Source organism: Pleurodeles waltl, chromosome 1_1 (genome assembly GCF_031143425.1).
Source record: "Pleurodeles waltl isolate 20211129_DDA chromosome 1_1, aPleWal1.hap1.20221129, whole genome shotgun sequence".
Taxonomy (NCBI): Eukaryota; Metazoa; Chordata; class Amphibia; order Caudata; family Salamandridae; genus Pleurodeles; species Pleurodeles waltl.
Genome location: NC_090436.1, coordinates 662696096 through 662716801, shown reverse-complemented (window position 1 = coordinate 662716801; position 20706 = coordinate 662696096). Strand labels below are relative to the sequence as shown.

Here is a 20706-nt window from a genome sequence, read left to right as displayed (position 1 = left end):
TCTACACAAGGCCATTACCTACAATGAACAATGAATTTCAACTCACATGCTATAACTATGCAGATGACACACAAATACTCCTTAATCTGGAACGCTCGAAGACATTGTAAAGTCACAAATCTTCAGTTACCCCAGAACCTTTGATCAGTGGATGACATGGAGCCATCTAAAACTGAATGCTTCCAAAACAGAAAAACTCACATGTGGTGACTGGAAAATTTATGACCCACTTTGTGCCTGGCCTGACGATCTGGGGCCACCCCCTAAACTATCTAAGCAAGTAAGAAACCTTGGAATTACCAATGACTCCAAGTTAACATCATTAACTGTTAAGAATGAATGCTCAAGTTGGCAAATTAGCAAGATCAAGCTTCATCACCATGACAACTCTGCAACGTATCTTCCCCCACATCGGATTTCCACACAAGGTTACTATCGCTTGCTGTACTATCAAAACTGGATTACGCCAATGGCCTCTACCGTGGATCATCTCTACCTACTATGAAAAAACTACCACACATTCAGAACTCGGCGGCCAAACTACTCCTACATGTAAAGCAACTAGCCTACATCTTCTCTGCCCTGAGGGCCCTACATTGGTTACTGGTTGCCAAAAGAACCACCTTCACATTGCTCTGGATCACCCACAAAGCAATACATGGAACGGGACCGCTTTTCATCAGGAATAAAATCACCAAATACATTCAACAAAGAACCCCCGCTCAAGATTGACACCCAGTCTCAAAACCCCACCATCCGCGAAAAAGACATCTTTCTCTGTTCAAGCGTCCAAACTATGGAATTCATTACTGTTGGAAATGGCCCTCTTTGCAGGGTCATCCCTAAACTTTCTGCCTCCTTCTTCCTATTTTTTCTGACCACCTTTTGCTGGCTTTAGGACTGCTAAAGCCAGTGCAAAAGTGCATATGCTCTCTGTGTACATTATACTGTTGATTGGTTTATCCATGATTGGCATATTTGATTTGCTGGAAATCCCTAGTAAAGTGCATTAGAGGTGCCCAGGGCCTGTAAATCAAATGCTACTACTGGGCCTGCAGCACTGATTGTGCCACCCGTAAGAGTAGCCCTGTACATATGGCTCAGACCTTCCACTGCAGTGTCTGTGTGTGCAGTTTTAAACTGCCAATTCGACTTGGCAAGTGTACTCATTTGCCAGGCCCACATCTTCCCTTTTACTACATGTAAGGCACCCCTAAGGTAGGCCCTTTGTAGCCCCAAGGGTAGGGTGCAGTGTATTTTAAAGGTAGGACATGTACCAGTGTGTTTTACATGTCCTAATAGTGTAATAGTGCCAAATTTTGTTTTCACTGTTGCAAGACATCTCTCTCTCATTGGTTAACATGGGGGCTGCCTTTAAATATTCTTAAAGTGCAGTTTCCCTTTGAGAGTAGATAGAAATTTGGAGTTTGGGGTCTCTGAACTCACAATTTAAAAATACATGTTTTGGTATAGTTGGTTTTCAAATTGTTTGTTTGTTTGATTGAAAATGCCACTTTTAGAAAGTGGGCATTTTCTTGCTTAAACCATTCTGTGCCTCTGCCTGCTTCTGTATTCCCCATCTGGGTCAGACTGACAGTTGGGCTGATGTGAATTCTCTCTAGACAGTGACACAAAGGGAGCTGGGGTGTAGCGTGTATAGCCTGATGGGCCATCAGGGTTAGAGTGGAGGGAGGAGTGGGCACATTCACCTGAATGGGCTGTGCCTGCCCTCACACAATGCAGTCTCAACCTCTCTGGAGTGTGTCTGGGGCCAGGCCTGGGCAAGGCAGGATCTTGTGAACAACAGACTTTCCTTTGAAGTATGCCTACTTCAAAGGCAGAAAGGGCTTTAAGTAGTGGACCCAAAACCCCAGACCTTTAGAATCTTTTTGGAGCAAGAGGAACCTCTGCCAAGGAGAAGAGCTGAAGAGCGAGTACTGCCCCTTTACTGTGTGTGCTTTGCTGGGCTGGGCTGGCCTGCAGTTGCCGCTTCTGCCTTAAAACAAAGCAAAGGGTGAACTTTGCTGTGTATCCTGCTTGAGAAAGTTTTCCAAGGGCTTGGAGTAGAGCTTGCCTACTGCTGGAAGTCTCAGGGATTTCAAAGACTTCAGTTTCATCTGTCTGCAGCACTGGGAACTGTGTTTTTTGCGCTGTTCAAGAAGAAAAACCACTGTGACGCCGCCAGCGACGCCGCTGGCCTGAACCATGACCTGCAGACACTGCACAGAGTCGCACTGCCCCGCTTCGTGCCACAACCCTGGTCTCACTGATGCTGCCACCTGATGTCACCACTGAGCCGCTGCTTGTACCATGACCTGTGGGCCCCGCAGTCCGGCATCACCTTGCTCGCACTGCAGCCTGGGCATCCCCGACGCCGTCGTTCCTGCTGACACCAGCGCTGCTGCCTGCACCATGGCCTGTGCACACCGCTCCTGAGGTACTCGAAGCACCATCCCGTCCCGCACCGCAGCACCGGTTCACAGACGCCAGAATCATCAACTACAGTGTCGCCACCAGGCGTCCCTGCCTGCACCGTGGCCCTTAGATGCCGCACGGAGCCCATCCCACGCCGCACTGCCAACTTGGGTTTACCGACGACCGTGCTTCAGCAACTTTGCCGCCACTGCCTGCACCGTGACCTGGTGACAACGCACGTCGCACCGCCCCGCTTCACACCCTAGCCCTGGTTACACAGATGCCATTGAATGCTGTCACCAAGCCGCTGCCGGCACCATGACCTGTGGGCACCGTACGTTGCATCGTCCTACTTTGCACCGCAGACCTGACGCCATCCTTGCCAGTGCTCTTGACTTCATCAGCCCGGAGTTCGATCTGCAATGCGTGTGACTTAAAGGGCCCAACAACCCTCACACCGACTCTGGAACGGACACTGCAACGCCAGCAACGCTGCTCTCCAGATCTCATTGCGAGGATCACGACGCCCTGGAAATCCAAGGTGCTGTTTAGGGGTCTTCCCAACACCATGGGTGGCCTGCGATGCTGTGGTCGGCCTGAACTGTTAGATTTGTTGCTCCCGACGCTGTGATAGCCCCAGGTGGAGCTATCGACTTCAAGGAACTGGATTTTTAAGTTAATTCTTGCAAAATTCATATCTTAATTACCTTATGTTGGATTGGTCTCATTGTGGTCTTGTTTTATATATATACATATTGCCTATTTTTCTAAAACTGGTTTGATGTCCTTTTGCAATGTTTTAGCTGTATTACTGTGTATTATGTGCAAATACTTTACACATCGTTTCTGAGATAAGCCTGACCGCTTGGTGCCAAGCTACCAAGGGGGTGAGCAAGGGTTATCTGAGCAAGGGTTATCTGAGCGGGTACCTCCCTTACCCTGCCTAGAGTGAGGGTCCCTACTAGGACAGGGTGCAAACTGACTGCCAACTAGAGACCCCAATTTGTAACAATTACCCCCACATAGAAGATCCACAGATAACTATCTTATCTTCGGAGGGTTACTCAAGAGTTGGCTCTTTCCTACATAACCACCATACTCAAACAGCAATTGACTGCATAATCCTCTGTGCATAAACATGTTATAATTTGATTATGTGTACATATCTAGGTATGTGTATTTATTTGTACAAATATGTATACTAACTATTTTATCTTAAAATATATAGTCTTTAGGCCTGTTTAACAAATGTTTATGTACTTGTATGTGAAGGTGTATGAAGGTGTAGATATATTATGGATATGTGGGTGTGTGTGTGTATATATATATATATATATATATATATATATATATATATATACACACACACACACGTATATTATTCTACACTTGACATGTTCATAGGTGATTGCATAGTTTCTAAATAAATTGCTTAATTAGATGCTTATGAGTCTGATTTTATTTTATCTATCATATTAGGTAAATATTATCTTAACTTTTTATCTACAAGCATTTCACTATTGAAATATTGAGTAAAGATAAAATACTGTTATAAAAGTACACAAATCAATTAACTTCAAATACTGTAAGTCTTGAAAGCCTCTGTTTATACAATACAGCTTTAAATCTGAATATATTATATTCCTTACACATTTATTCCCTTGATTTTTTACTCGCGCATCTATACATTTACTATTCTAATCCTACTGCACAAGAGAAAAAAAAAAAAAATCACACTCGTCCCAATCCCATTCTACTACTCAGATCTCCAAAATAACCCTTCCCAGACTCTTCCCTCCTCTACTCCTCATAACTCAACCCAAACTTCAGTTTATGACTATGAACTCCCAAACAACCCTACTAAATTCTCCTACATTTATCTCTCCTTTTACTCATCTCAAACCCCATTTAACTTCTATGATCTCCCGAATACCTTTTAACAGACTCTTACATCATCCACCTCTCCTTTACTCATCCCAAACCTCATCTTACTATTATGATCTCCCAAATAACACTTCAGGATTCTTCCCTCCTCTATCCCTCCATTATTCGATTCAAATCAACGAACGGACTCACATGTTCTCTGCTCAAATTAACTCATACCTCCCTATACCAATACCGTACTCCTGTTTCCCTGTAATAATCCACCACTAAACCTTTTGGGTTCTGGAGTAGCGTGCTACTCACCGAAAAGTGCTTTGACGCCTCGTCAGGGGGTAGTAAGTGCGATATGAATACAATTACAATATGCTAAGTCACTCGATCATTTAATTAAAAAGGTATTGCCCTCGGTTCCTCATTGCCAGAACCTGATGGCATAATACAGCCATTTCTTGTTGTCTAACGTGACAAACAGATATAGTGGGCCATCTCCACTTGAGGAAGATGAAGTCTAGCTGATCTAGGTTAAGCTGCTACTTGTGGCCGTCTGATAGTGCTTGACTGTGCATGCCTGTGTCTGCTTTTTCCGGCATTCCACTGTGATGTTCACCAGATTGGAGATGGCCCAATCCTAGAACAGCTGCACCTCTGGCAACACAGGCAGGAGTAATGTTCCTCCTTTTTTATGATGAAAAACACAGACGTTTTGTTCTGTCTAGAGGAGGATGCTTGTCCTGCTAATCTAAGGAGGAACGATTGTAGGCTTAGCGTTATGGCTTGTAGCTTCTGGATGTTGATGTGGAGTGTCTTCTCCATTTCAGACCATAGATGCTTGGTTGTCAGTTACTGCATGTGGATGCCCCAGGCCTCAATGGAGGCATCCATAGTCAGTACTATTTCATCCGATATAAGCCCATACTGAGGTTTGATGGAAACTTCCACCACAGAGGCGCCTTCTTGGGACTCAAACTGTCTCATCCAACTTGCCCTGTACTCATTGCCATTGATTTTCTATTTCCTGTTGTATGGGTCTCATTCTTAGGCTGCAAAAGGGTATCCAAAGTGACTTGTAAATCTATAATTTACCTAGTTCGTGACCTTGTAAAGTACACCTGCTCAAGACTGCATACATCTTCACTGCTTTATCTAACATTTTAGGACAAAATGCTACATGCACATTTCTATTCACTTCAGGACTTTTCTGTTTCAAACATTGTCCACCTTACCTTGTCATGTTATCTAAGATGCTTTCTATTGTAAATTAAATCTTCGTACCTGTTGTTGAAGTCGAAGCTTTTCCTCTTCAAGCTGCCTAAATCTGGACTTCTCCAGTTCAATTTGGTGAGAACAATCTTCTCTGACCCTCCGCATGCTGTCTTGCAACTCTTGCAGGCCACGTTCATGATCTGTATGTAACTCTGTCTTCAATTTTTTAAGCTACAAAAAGAGAAAACAGAAAGAATAATGGTATACTCAAAATAAATCTGGAAATATTAGCCCAACACTGTTGAACACATACTGAAATGAAATGTCTGGACACTTGATACACAACTAAAGGCCTAACTAGTTGCACACGTCACCATTAATTAAGACATTCTAAAATGTGGATTATGGTACAGTAGCTACAGAAATGTAAAACATTCCTTCTTTTGAAATGTGAGTATTTGGCCAGGAAAACAATGTAAACTAATTTCTCTTCCTTCGAACTTATGTTAGATTTGAAAACCTGTCTGCATCAGAGGGAAACATCTATTTGACAAAAACCCTAGATATTAATTCAGGAGAGAATTTCCATAGTGCAATGCACATGTTTGTAGAAAATCTAATGGGGAGTCGATTTGATTAAGCTACAGACTATGTACAAGCAAATACAGAACAGAAGGCAATCAAAACTGTGTTGGCTCTTATCACCAGTGCATGAATTTTCTCAGTTTTAGATAGGTAAACATAGCATTGTACATTTCAAGAAAATCCTAAACAGGTTAACTACTACTTTGCAATTAATTTCAAAGGGGAGGTCCCCAAAGGTGACAAAGAGCAAAAGGCATATATGAAAAATACACAATGATTGTCCTCTCAAAATCAAATTTAAGAGAACTTCTAGAAATGCATGGTCTTCTACAATGCATTTAAGGAAAGATAACGAGAATAGACACATTTTATTCACATTAAACTCTGAGAATCTTCAGCACAAATGTAGGACTAGAGTTGTTAAAAAAGAAACATAGGGTATGCAACATGACAAAGCTCCCTGGACAACTGTCTTATGAGTCACCAGTTCAAAATCACAGCAGGACAAGACTCTGACAAACGTATGAGATGGTTTAACCTCCAACAGTTTGTCTCTGGCTGCTTATAGGCATGATAAACACTAATAGCATAATTTAGATTCAGAGAACATAAGCAGATAAAATTTTTAAGTGCAAGCTGGTTGAAAGAGGCACAGATACAGACGTTCAGCAAAGAAGTGGCATTATCCAACCAAACAGTGTCTGATCCCACCTAAGTAAGAAAAGGAAACCAACTACCATGTTGGTAGATACGTGGCACGTAAGGGCCAGACACTGCTAGGGGAAACAAGGGCCATACTATTATTCTCTTCACAGTTTTGATTACATGAAGGATATTTCATGATATGGTAATGTTTCTCTCACACATATAAACGTGTGTTGCTACATATGTTCTGGTTCTGGCTTCAGTAGACTATTTTGGGAAATATTTATGACAGATGATGTTCATCTTCATTCAGGAATTGTGGAGGGATTAAGTCAGTAGCAAGGTATTTCTGCTACAATACAAAAAACAAAACAAAATCGATTGAAAATGAGTTTCACATGATTATGTATTATGTGATTATTGTACCCAGGTTCATGTGAACATTCTGGGTTGCTCACACTGCACTGTCGGGAAATAGAACACGGTAGACGCAACTGAAAATGCAGACCCCCAGGTACAGAAAGGGGACATACATAGAAACGCCAAGAAAACGATTGCAGAAAAACACCAGTCTACCCATACCACCATTTTCCCTGCCTATTTGTGACACAAAGATTCTAAAAGTTGCTTTGGTTTCCCTGCACAATTTCTCCCCTGTTTGCTATCTTTGTCATCACTACATCTGCTGGGAATTTATCCCATATATTCAATATCCTTCTGCAGTAACAATATTTTCTAATGTTACCTCTGATCCCCACGAAGCTCACTAGTCTCATAACAGGATTTTTTTTCTGCAACTATTAAGTCAACTGAAAAAAGATTGTGTTGTGTACTGTGCATTCCTCCTAGGGGAATTCATTCCACCAGTATATACACCCTTCCTACTTTCATCTTCAGCTGGCTGGATATATTATAAAACCTATCCTCATAGGGCTTGTAGTCTAACATGTGGACACCTTTGGTAGTCCGGTTCTGCTGGAAGAAAGCATTACTAAATTACTTTACATGCTTATTCGCTCATTTACTAATAAAGCATAACCACCACCTACAGGTACCTTGGCGCTAGGAATCAGAATCAAAAAGCCTCAACATGGGCTACAGAGGAGAACAGTAGATCAGCAAGAAAGAAAAGTTGTAATGTGCTACAACATTGCAGAATGTCAGCAATGAGATGAATTCTGACTGGGAGATCGTGACAGTTTTGGCAAGTTTGGTAAAAAAAAAAAATGTAAAAAAAACAACAAAAAAAAAAACCACTTGCCATTTCTTATGAATTGCAGAATGGACAGCACAGAGCCTCAAAGTAAGTGAAATGTTTGCCTCACGCGAAGGCAGTGAGAGGATGGTGGAGCCACCTGAATGTGGTCATGTTTACATAGCATACAAGCCGGTCAGACTACCATATTCTGAATTCATTACAGCTTTTAAATCAAGTTTTCAGGAAGACAGAGATAAAAAGCACTGCATCAGGCTAGGCATTACAGGACATAGGCACTTATAACCAAGCTCGAGGTTCTGAAGAGATGAAAGGTACAATCTCCTGGAAAATAAGACTAAAACAACCAGGGGACTGGGAATAAACAATAACAGGTTCTTATCTCTAGCAACGGGGACATGAATTTAAACAGGAAAGTGCTTACTGGAACTGCATGACAAGTCTCCCCATCACTAAGGCTAAAGTCTTCTGACTGTTCATTTTGAGAAAATTAGCCGCCATCCAGTTGTGGGCTGCCAGGCATTTTCCCATGCCGCAAATGTGACTGGATAACAATTTGGAAGGTGAGTTTATGCTAAGCATAACTTTTAAAAAAATGTTAACATTAGTGAATGGCTGGTTAAAAGTGAGTTAATAATCACATTTTTCAAAATGATGGCACTATTGTGAAGCTTCAATGGCTTACATTACAGAATGTTGTGAAAAAATGATAAAAAGTTTTGAGTAACTTGTGTACCTTTTTGTAATCAAACAATCCCATCTTCTATGTTTAAGTTAGTGAATTTACAGTAGGCTATAAAACTATACGTTGAGATTGACATTATAAAAGTAATCTATTATGTATATATCATATTTACTGTTACATTGCTTAAGACATACAATTGTATGTTCAATTATTTATTGATTTTTCAAATTATATTAGTTACTTAATGTTTATTTATTAGTATGGAATGTTTTTTTCAAATGATCTTAGTTACTTAATTGATGTTAATAATAAACACATAAAGCTTTAGTTGAGCACGGTTGTGTAATATTATTTCAAACATGTAAATTTATTTTACCACACTTGTGGCAAAAATTGACTCTAATACAATTGTATTAATTTTTCCCTTTGGATGCATTTCAGGCACTCAGGCAGTGATACGGCCTTGTAGTGCTATCAGCAGTATGAAAGTCTTTCCACAATGGCTCTGTGAATGTAATCGAAGACTTTGGTCTGAGTGGGCTTGTGATGACGTGCTTTCTAAATTGGGTATGGGCTTGTTTGTTAGGTACCTTTGTTTTCATAATTGTGCTGAGTGTGCACGCTTTGACCCGTGAGCCGTCTTCTAAGCATGTGCTGTGGATTCTCCAAAACAGGTTGAACCTGTCAATATTTCAGGAGTTACTAGTATGATCCCAACTATACTCCCTTCAAAGTTACAAAAAGGTGAGTGCATTTTTTTTTAATGTTATTCCCTTGATTACAGTCTAAGTGTGGAATTTAGTTGTGGTGTCAAGGTTGGCAAAGTAGTTTTTCACCATATCTCATCCCCTTATGCCAGCTATTTATCTAAAGCTGAAAAAATAAAACTGTATAAATAAGTTGGGAATAATATTTTGGCACCTACAAATAAGTAAAAACACAAATAACATAATTAGACATTTTCACTGAATTTCGAGAAACTAAATTCAGCAAATCAACATGTTGCATAGTTTTACTGAATAAAACAGGAGAAGAGCTTTTGAGTTTTTTTTATTTACTTCTGTAAAACAAATGGATAGAAAACGAGAGGAAAAGTCTTCTTTTTCAATTTAATGAAGTAAACAAATATGATTTTCCTCAATTCAACAAAGAGAATCAGAATGGCATGGGCCTCTAGAGGTGGCACAAGGACAGGCTGACGTATCTGAAATAGTTACCTGTTCAAACCAGATATTCATGCTGCCCAGTCTCCTTATATATCTCAACATGTATCCCAGTGGATCCAATTGCCTCACCAACCTTTCGTTTTTAGGGTCGAGCCTGCGTTGCATGCGCTCGCGCATGCGTATCGCAGCGAGACGCTTTAGTATTTAGAAAAGGGCTCGGAGCCCTGTCAACTTCACGTCAGTGTTTTTTATTGGTTCGTGGACTTGCCTAATAAAATCTGCTTGCTGTCATTAGTCGAAGGCACGCATAAGTCATGCCTTTTCCGTGGCTAGCCCTCCTCGAGCACAGTGACCAAGTACAGAAAACATGCGAGGCTCGCTGTTTTCCATCGGGCTCGTGGACTTCTTTTTCTCTAATTTACGAGCGCGATCTCGCTTGGCAGAAGTCGAGCACTTTACATAGTTAATTTCACTTTTTCGGGTTACGTACATAAATGCACTTTTGCCCGATAGGTGAAAAGTCGGGTTAGGAGTTTACAACGCGATCAGCTCTAACATGAGCAAACGCGAGACCCGTTGCATTGTAAATGCTTGTTCTTGTCCTCCTGTCAGTCTCGGGGCTTTTGAGTTCACTTAGAGCTTGCAGGTGCTTAAGCAGGAAGGATAACTAAGATGTTTGTTACTCTTTCTATGAATATTTTTGAGGTCTGTAAATGAGCACTAATAAGATAGCAAAATCAACTCAACTGTCAGGAAAGAAGGTTGAGAATTAATGAATAATTATCTTGATTGACAGGAGCAGAATGTTAATGGATACCTTTAGACCCAGGAAGAAAAGTAACCTAATAAACCCTATCAACGCATCTATCAAAGAATATGCTCAAGATGATTTCTCACTTCTAAAATGTGTTAGCTAGTAAATCACTGTAGGAAAGTGCCACTGTTGGCATGGTTACCCCCCACTTTTTGCCTGATATTGATGCCAACTTTGATTGAAAGTGTGCTGGGATCCTGCTAACCAGGCCCCAGCATGCGTATCGCAGCGAGACGCTTTAGTATTTAGAAAAGGGCTCGGAGCCCTGTCAACTTCACGTCAGTGTTTTTTATTGGTTCGTGGACTTGCCTAATAAAATCTGCTTGCTGTCATTAGTCGAAGGCACGCATAAGTCATGCCTTTTCCGTGGCTAGCCCTCCTCGAGCACAGTGACCAAGTACAGAAAACATGCGAGGCTCGCTGTTTTCCATCGGGCTCGTGGACTTCTTTTTCTCTAATTTACGAGCGTGATCTCGCTTGGCAGAAGTCGAGCACTTTACATAGTTAATTTCACTTTTTCGGGTTACGTACATAAATGCACTTTTGCCCGATAGGTGAAAAGTCGGGTTAGGAGTTTACAACGCGATCAGCTCTAACATGAGCAAACGCGAGACCCGTTGCATTGTAAATGCTTGTTCTTGTCCTCCTGTCAGTCTCGGGGCTTTTGAGTTCACTTAGAGCTTGCAGGTGCTTAAGCAGGAAGGATAACTAAGATGTTTGTTACTCTTTCTATGAATATTTTTGAGGTCTGTAAATGAGCACTAATAAGATAGCAAAATCAACTCAACTGTCAGGAAAGAAGGTTGAGAATTAATGAATAATTATCTTGATTGACAGGAGCAGAATGTTAATGGATACCTTTAGACCCAGGAAGAAAAGTAACCTAATAAACCCTATCAACGCATCTATCAAAGAATATGCTCAAGATGATTTCTCACTTCTAAAATGTGTTAGCTAGTAAATGACTGTAGGAAAGTGCCACTGTTGGCATGGTTACCCCCCACTTTTTGCCTGATATTGATGCCAACTTTGATTGAAAGTGTGCTGGGATCCTGCTAACCAGGCCCCAGCACCAGAGTTCTTTCCCAAAATCTGTACCTCTGTTTCCATAATTGCCACACCCATGGCACACTTGTAAAAGGTACCCATGGTACCAGGGGCCCTGTGGCCAGGGAAGGTCCCCAAGGGCTGCAGCATGTATTGTGCCACCCTGGGGGACCCCTCACCAAGCACATGCACACTGCCTTTGAGGCTTGTGTGTGCTGGTGGGTAGAGAAAGGCAAAGACGACGGGGCACCCCTCTCAGGGTGTCATGTCCACAACCCACTGCCTGAGGCATAGGTAAGTCCCCCCTCTAGCAGGCCTTACAGCCCTAAGGCAGGGTGGACTATACCACAGGTGAGGGCATAGCTGCATGAGAAATATGCCCCTACATTATCCAAGTCCATTCTTAGACATGGTAAGTGCAGTGTAGCCATATTGAGTATATGGGCTGGGAGTCTGCCATTACGAACTCCACAGCACCATAACTGCTTCACTGAATACCGGGAAGTTTGGTATGAAACTTCTCAGCACAATAAACCCACAATGATGCCAGTGTGGGATTTATTGAAAAATTCATCCAGAGGGCATCTTCGAGATGCCCCCTTTATGTCAACCAAACTGCTAGTGCAGGTCTGACCAGTCTGTGCCAGCCTGCCACTTTCAGACAAGTTTCTGACCACACTGGGTGAGAGGCTTTGTGCTCTCTGTGGCCAGAAACAAAGCCTTTCCTGAGTGGAGATCCTTCACCCCCCCACCCCTGCAAGAACTGTAACACATGGCAGGCAGTGAGCCTCAAAGACTCAAGCCTCGGGTTACAGTGTCTCGGGGCACTCCAGCTAGTGGAGGTGCCCGCCCCTGGAATAAGCCCCACTTTTGGTGGCAAGTCCGGCAAAACAGGGAGGACTGACCATCCCAGCTAGGACCAGCCCTAAGGTGTCTAGAGCTGAGATTACCCCCCCCCCTCCCTACAGAATCCACCATCTTGGTTTGGAGGACAGGGACCAATAGGGTTAGGTTTGTGTCTCCCTCCCCAAAGGGAGGGGGCACAAGAAGGGTGTAGCCACCCTCAGAGACAGTAGCCATTGACTACTGCCATTTGACCCCAGTAACGTCCCTAAATCCAGGGTTTAAGGGCTCCCCTGAACCCAATTCATCATATTCCTGGCAACCTAACAAGAAAGAAGGACTGCTAAGCTGAACCCCCAGCAGAGAAGAAGGAAGGTGCAAACTTACTTGGCCCAAGCACTACCGGCCTGTCTCCTGCTTCAAAGAACCTGCAACCAGAAAGCAACACATCCTGAAGGACCAGCAACCTCTGCCAAGGTCCAGAAGACTGCCCTGCACCCCCCAAAGGACCAAGAACTCTCAAGGACAGAAGGCGTGTCAAAAATAAATACATCAAAGGACTCCAGAGCCTCCCCGGATCCGCGAATCCTGACCACTCTGCACCCAATGCCCATGGACCGTGGCCAGCTGTCACATCCAGTTGTAGAGGATCCCCAGGCGATTCTGAGCAAGTGTCCGGTCTGGGTTGACCTCTCCTGCCCCTCACGACGACACCTGCAGTGTAAATCCAGAGGATCCTCCTGACAGCGAAAGCTCCGGACGAAGATATCTGATGCCTAAAGTTACACTGCACCTGCAGCCCCCAGGCCTTGGAGAACACGACCACTGGGGCAGAAACGTTCAGCAGGTGACCCACCTACATGTCTAGCCTGTGGTTTTCCTTAACTCAGCCCCTGGACCCAGCCTGCCTTATCGACTAGCGAGGAGGGTTTGAGCATATCGGACTATCATCTAAAACCTCACTAACTCGGAAATAGAAAAAAGATCATTGAAGAAAATCTACTAGCTCAATTTGTTGCAGGCACAGCAGCCAGATTATCTTCCCCCATTATACCAGATGGTGGCATGTCTCTACAAAAGATTAGAACAACTATATAGTAGTAGGACTGTCTGAGCTTTCAGTCAAGACAATTCAAATGACATGACTATGCAATCTAAACGTACCAAGCGTCCAGTGTTCAATCAACTTTAAAATCTGGCTGTCAAAACTTGATCTTTATCGTATCATATAAATGGGAATGGCCCTGAAGAAGGTGATCTATAATCACTAGGAACACCGAAGCGCGCGTAGGCCGTCAGTCCCTCAGCACATCTTTGCTACCTTAACTCGTTTTCTCCTTTTTAAATATAGATCCTTTATAGATTATTTTTGTATTAAATTATTACTTATATATATCCACTAGTTATTGTGTATTGTGCCTTTTTGTATGTACATATATTTTGTATTTCTCCACCTATTGTGTGGCATTTGTATCATGATTTTTCTGTACTGGGTTATATTGTCTATTGTTGGGTAGCTTGAATGAGGTGTGCTTGAATTAGATTTTTTGTCCATACATTTAGTTATTTTGTACATGTTGTGATTAACTGCTGCTTATTTATTTGATCTGATTAAAGTGTCTTGCTTTGTTACTTTGTTCCTTCTCTTTTGTCATCATTGGTCTTGGTTTAGCAGCCAGATATCATTATGTATTACTTATTGATCGTCTTGAATTTATCATAACGTATGAATTAGTCCCTATACGGATCTACGTCTGAAGTTTATCATATCTTCAGATACAGTATTATTGTAGCTCATGCTCTAGTTTTTTCTCCCACCCATTTTTCCCTGATTGAGCTACTCGCATCTATCCAGGGAATCCCTTTATAGTTATTCTCTTATTCTTCAAGTGCCCGGCCTGGGTTGACCTCTCCTGCCCCTCACGACGACGCCTGCAGTGTAAATCCAGAGGATCCTCCCTGACAGCGAAAGCTCCGGACGAAGATATTTGATGCCTAAAGTTACACTGCACCTGCAGCCCCCAGGCCTTGGAGAACACGACCACTGGGGCAGAAACGTTCAGCAGGCGACCCACCTACATGTCTAGCCTGTGGTTTTCCTTAACTCACCCCCTGGACCCAGCCTGCAGTATCTAAGTGACCCCTAGGGCCCCCTCATAGAAAAGCATTGGGTGCCCAATGATCCGTTTGCACCCTACACCCCGCCGCCTCTGTGCCGCTAAGGGTGTGTGTGTTTGGTGCCTATTTGTGCCCCCCCCCCCCCCGGTGCTCCTTTAAACTCCCCAGGTCTGCCCTCCAAAGACACGGGTACTTACCTGCCAGCAGATCTGAAACCGAGTGCCCCCAGTCTCCATAGCAGTCCATGTTAAATTTGCCTCAACTTTGAGGTCTGCACCTGGCCTGCCCTGTGTTGCTGGTGGTGGGTGTTTCTGTTTAACTTGAATCCCAACCTGTGGACTTCCTAACCCCTGGAGATTGGAACTGTAAGTCAAGTACTTACCTGTAAATCGTACTAAGTTTTCTTCCGCCCAGGGAACTGGTTCTGAAAATTGCACTGTCAACTTTAAAAAAGGATAATTGCCAATATTTCAAAAACTGTGTATATTATCGATTTCAAACAAAGTATCATTGATATGTGTGTGAAATACGAATCTATTGAAGTTCTTACCTGTAACTTGAATCTTGTTCTAGAAATAAATTAAGAAAATATATTTTTTCTATTTAAACATCATTGGTCTGGAGGTAAGCCATTGAGTGTGTGCTTCTTCCATTGTCTGAAAGTGTACAACAAATGCTTTGCACTACCCTCTGTTAAGCCTTACTGCTGGACCACACTACCACAAAAGAGAGCATTAGTATTATCTATTTTACCCTCTGTTAAGCCTCTGGGGAACCCCTTGACTCTGTGCACCCTATATCTCATTTTGATATAATATATACAGAACCAGCTTCCTACAATCACTAAATTAAGCAGTTAAATAATTATAAGGGTAGCATACACCTTCCTGTGTTCGACTTGGGCGACTTGGTGAACTACATTATGGAAAAGAGTCCCAACAGTTTGATGACACAGAGCAATGTACACCCACTGACTGTAATTGTAGGCAATGTTGGAGAACCAGCAGAGATGCTAAGGCTGCCTGTATCATTGTCAGTGCAACACCCACGTGGATGTGGCTTAGTCAGACCAAAGTATTTTTTGACACTCTTCTTCTAAAATGAAAAAATGCGGAAAAGAAGCTTTTAATACTTTGGTGCTGCAACACAACTGTGAAAGGTACAATGTAGTAGTGATTCTCCTCTAAATAGAATAACTTTTGCTGTGAGCATTGTCTTTACTTGCAAAAACTGGCAAAAATCAAAGAGGAGGCTGTGATTTTTCAGATCGCTCTACGGTCTCCCATGAGGGATTTCCAATCTCTGTTCCTCTTTTTTTATCCTTTTAACTTTTCTTAGTTTTACATGTTTGCACTTACTTGTGAGGCGAAGCATCTCGTTTGTACCTAATTTATTTACATAGGTATAGTTACCTACTAATGTGAATGCTACAGCTACAACTTTGTGGGGGTCTTTATTTACAGAGTATTTAATGCACATATGTTTAAACTACAATTTTATTTGAACAAAGTACCTTATCTCCTTTTTGTGCAACACAATTCCTTGCTCCAACTTAGAACTAGTTTTTCAAACTCTATCTTTTTCTAAGAGATACAGATTGTTTAATTATGTGGTGCGATAAGAAATGCACACCAACTAGAAACAAGTCTATCTGGCTCCAATTAGGGCTAAGAGTTTCCCCCTCTTTTAAAGGGCTAAGGGCCTGATTTAGGGGTTACGCCGTCCGAACGTGACAGCTATCCTGTTCGCCGTAGTACGGTGCCATAATAGCCTATGGAGATCGTAATACCGCAGAAGGGATATCCGTCACGTTTGTGGTGGAGTAACCCGTCTGCCAAACTCTAAATCAGGCCCCAAGTATGTTATGTTTGCTTAAAGGGAGTGGTTTTGCATCTAAGAAACTAAATGGATGCTTAAATCGAGAGGGCACAGCAATGTAAAATACAAGGTTATACGAATAGATCTAAAAACATAAGGTATATTAAAAGCTGCCTACCAACAAGTGTGGCTTATCAGCAATGCAGGCCCTTGACGTGAAATCTTACAAATCATTCAGCTTCTTCCTCAGTGAAGGTCGACTTTGTACCATACCAGTGTGTATGTGATCACATACAGAGAGATACAGACGCTTCAAAGATCCTTGTATTTAAGAAAGCAAAGTCACCCACCACCCACAATCTATTCTGAATAGGCCCAGTTTTTGTAGTCTTTGTCAGCATGATGCACGCTTCTGATCCGTACATCTGGCCGGCTAAGCCCGTTTCATTCTTTTTGGGATTTCATTGAATCTAGTTGTGAGCGAATTCGTCATTTCCAAAAAACAGAATGGCTGATGCCTTCGAGTGAATTATCAGAGACAATGACAGAGCTTTCTAAAACTACAAGACTTCGCATACCTCTATTTCAGCATTTGCAAGCTGTCGTTCACGTTTTTCCAAATCTGACAATGTTTTCTGAAGTTGCTCTTCCAAAATTGTGTACTCTGCAACCTGGAAAGCACACAAATAACTCGATTTGATCATTACTGTACAACACAAGAATATTATTTTGCAACTATCTTTAGAAAATGAAGGCACCCCAAGTAACGACAGAAAGCAGGTCATTAGTTATTGAAGTACATATAACAAAAAGAAAGCCTGGTAGGATAATTCCCAAAATTGCAAACAGTTTCTCAATTGAACCCCGACTGTAATAACTCACAGGAGTAGACACCCACACTCAAAATACCAACGAGTATTTCTGCGCTAAAGGAAAATGTGCTCCAGCAAATAGAACACATTACCAGCAGGGGGCACTGTGGGTACTGGCACACATGCAAACAAGAAGAACATCAATCCATGTAACAGTCTCGTCTGCCTGGTGGGGAGAGGCAGTTTATGGTGCTACTTGAAACCTAGCGGATGCTTCCTTTTAAATAGAGACTCCATACATATAATTTGACCTCAGTCCTGTTTGGACAGCCAATGTAAGCTTTGTGGTTCGTCTTATTACGTTTGATACTACGCACATTTTACAAAGAACAAAGCCGGTATTTTGTTTGCGAAAACAAACATTTCTTGGAGGTGCACTACAGTCTGCACAACAACATGGAATATTTCTGGAAATTCTGAATTATGATACATGTAACCAAACAGATGAAAGCAATCAGGCCACACACGTGTTCCATATACAAGTCTTAGCAGCGGATAACATTAAATGTACATGTAACAAACACATAAAAAAGGATAAATTTACCTCTAGGGCGACTCATTCAACTAATTTCCTATTATTTGTAGGTACCAAACCATCGACTGCCAGGACAAGGCATTCGTCTATGGCTCTTAATTCACAGCTTTGCAGTCCTCCTTCCCTGCAAGAAAGCACGCTATTACCTGGAACCTTATCGGAAAAGGGAGTCCAACTGTTGTATTTTGCTTGATGGAAGGGTGGAGTGTGGGGGAGGGGTGGCGAGGCAGCACTGATAGCATACAGACTAAGACTAACAGAGAGGCCATGAAGATATTCTTAGCCTACATCTAAAATCATGCTGCTTATCCATTATCAGCAAATGAGTAGATTTCACATTAACTGAGAAAGAGAAAATAATAAAGGCACGTTTGGACAGCTTACGCATGGGCAACAGGTTGTGCAGCACTTCCTGGACAAACGTGGGGTCGCATAAAGTGGAAGGCTTGACAGCATAGTGTCAGAACAAGGTATTAGGGTAGGCCATGCAGCTGCCAGGTATACAGCAGTGTGCAGTACATGAGTTATTCCACACCTGCTAATGTTAACCTTAGCAGCAAGTCACAACCTTGGATTTGTGACGATACAAGTGCAGGGCACTCCACGTCCAGACACAGTAATGCCTCCATAGTCGAGAACGCATAATGAGGAGGAAAACATGTTAAGTGCACACCCTGCTTGTCCAAATCAAATTCTAGCAGTGCTCCAGCAAAGAAAGTGGTGTGAGACTTCAAAGCTTTGGTCACGTGATCAGAGGAAAAGAAAGCATTAGCCATATCAGATGTGTTTTTGCAACCCTACCGGCCTTGGAGGACAACTCCTGAGAGCTGCTTCGGTAGGTTCCTAAAGCTGTAATGACCATGCACTGCTCAAATCTCAGTAGTTTTTTGGGCAAGTGGAGGTGCCAGCTTATGCTTCCCAATCTCTTGTAAACTTCTGCAATGTGGGAGACCAGCAGGAAATTGCCTTCTTGTAAGGTCGACACTGCAGTGGAACATACTTGCACTTAAGGAGGTTTGCCTCCTGGGAAGCTCACAGTCAGTACTAGCGGAAGTACCGTAATCCCTCATGGCTATACCAATGTTTGCTGTGATCATGGCACAGGAAAGGGGGGGGGGGGGCTGGCAGAGGGTAGTAATATTTCATCAGGATTTTGATTGCAAATTCATTAAAACATAGGAGGCATTGTGTCCAGAAGTGCCAATTTGCAGTTTCACAATATCTCTGGTTGCTCCTCAAAGCTGATTGTGGCATAGCACCCTGTGGTTGTCCATCCAGATGTCATAAGCAATGAAAATAAAATGATGTCTCAAGTCATATTCTGTTGTTAACAAGTCGTTGTGGACCCATACATGACCCTGTGGATGCTATAGCTTGTGAATCTATCCATAAGATGGATTCTCTAAGAATCACCAAGCTAGTTCATGAGGAAAACAATACAGTAATAAACCTGGGTTTTGCATCAACTGTAGTCATGAGTGCTACTGATAATATGTCTCTGGGACGGACAAATATTTATTGATCCATTCGCCATGGTTCTCTCATGTTTGGACAAAACAGTCAATAGGCAAATTACACCTCTCATTCAAATCTGAGGCAAGCTATAATGGTTCTGAGATATTGCATTGACTGCGCACCAAATCATCTTCATTGTATAGCAATGCAGGTGATGCATTTAAAGATACACCAAGTAGAGCTCTATCATGTTCCTTTGAAGCAACGAGAAAAGGCCATCAATTGATGCTGCAAATGGATGGTTTGGTGAATCTTAGGTACCTTGAATGCCAGTGGCAACCAATACACACACAGGTCCCCTAGCTTGCAAAGCTCAGGTGAAAGTATAAATGCAGACTATTGGAAAGGTCAAATCAGGCTACCATATTTTGGAATCTCAAAATGATCACAACATTTTATTCTGTATTAACATATTTTCTAACCCCTTCCCCCCACTGCTTAGCAAATAAATACCACTGAACCGCCCCAGGTATGCTAGGGCAACCTGGCATCAGTCTTTCATTCAAGATTTTTTGTGTTATAGACACATCCCAAATGACAGTTGCGGCTAATCAATATGTGCTGATTATAGAAAAGTATATTTTTAAGTGGCAGTCTTTCATCAAAAAGCTTCTGTTGAATAATAAATTGGAATCCCCCTGACACTTGCCCCACGTCTGCAAGTTTCTTGATCCTGCCACCGCATGATGCATTTAGTTCACTCCTTCCTTGCACCAGAAATGTTACATTGAAGCTAGAAGATTAAAGTAGTTTTGTACCTGCTGTTGAGGCAATACCAAATTACAGCCCAATCACTCTTCAGCCGGCCTTTGGCTAAAGTTTTAGAGAAAGAACAACTGGTCTACCGGGAGGAGAATGAGGGTCTAAAGTAGAGACATCCCACTTTCATCCAAAAAGATTCTACTATTATACTGGCCACAGATGAGATGAGGGCCACTGTGGATGAAGCCGCAGCGCTAGTGCTCCTGTATAACATTTCCGATCAATTTGCCAATGCACACCATTTTAGCCCACAGCAATCATCATTGTCACTAATGTTTTTTCAGCATCTATGTTCACCTCTTATCCAGGCTTACCTGTGCCTACGCGTGCACAGCATATTCCTCTACAGATGACACCCACTTTATTTGGACTGATCTCTAGCTCGGTTTCATAATTGTCTACTGGCAGTACAACTACTTGTGGCTAAATGCTATTGCAAGGGATTGAGCGCACTGACATGGTCCACTGTGGTCCATGACACTGGAGTTGCCCCTATTACCTACATCCTGTCAGGAGGCATGTCAGGGTATGGCTTACTGTATAAGAAATAGCTGGTACGGGAGAGCGGTTCTCCAAGCCTGCT

At 42.5% G+C, this 20706-nt stretch overlaps 1 protein-coding gene across 1 annotated transcript in view; it reads right to left on the bottom strand.

The window, feature by feature from the left end:
• CEP120 (centrosomal protein 120) overlaps window positions 1-20706 on the bottom strand; it is a 213701-nt gene that overhangs the window by 66756 nt on the left and 126239 nt on the right. Inside the window, exons 15-16 of the mRNA XM_069226908.1 lie at window positions 17018-17110; window positions 5572-5733 (exon numbers count right to left, since the gene is read on the bottom strand). Of these exons, the coding sequence (XP_069083009.1) occupies window positions 5572-5733; window positions 17018-17110 (255 nt within the window). The remainder of the gene's footprint in view (window positions 1-5571; window positions 5734-17017; window positions 17111-20706) is intronic.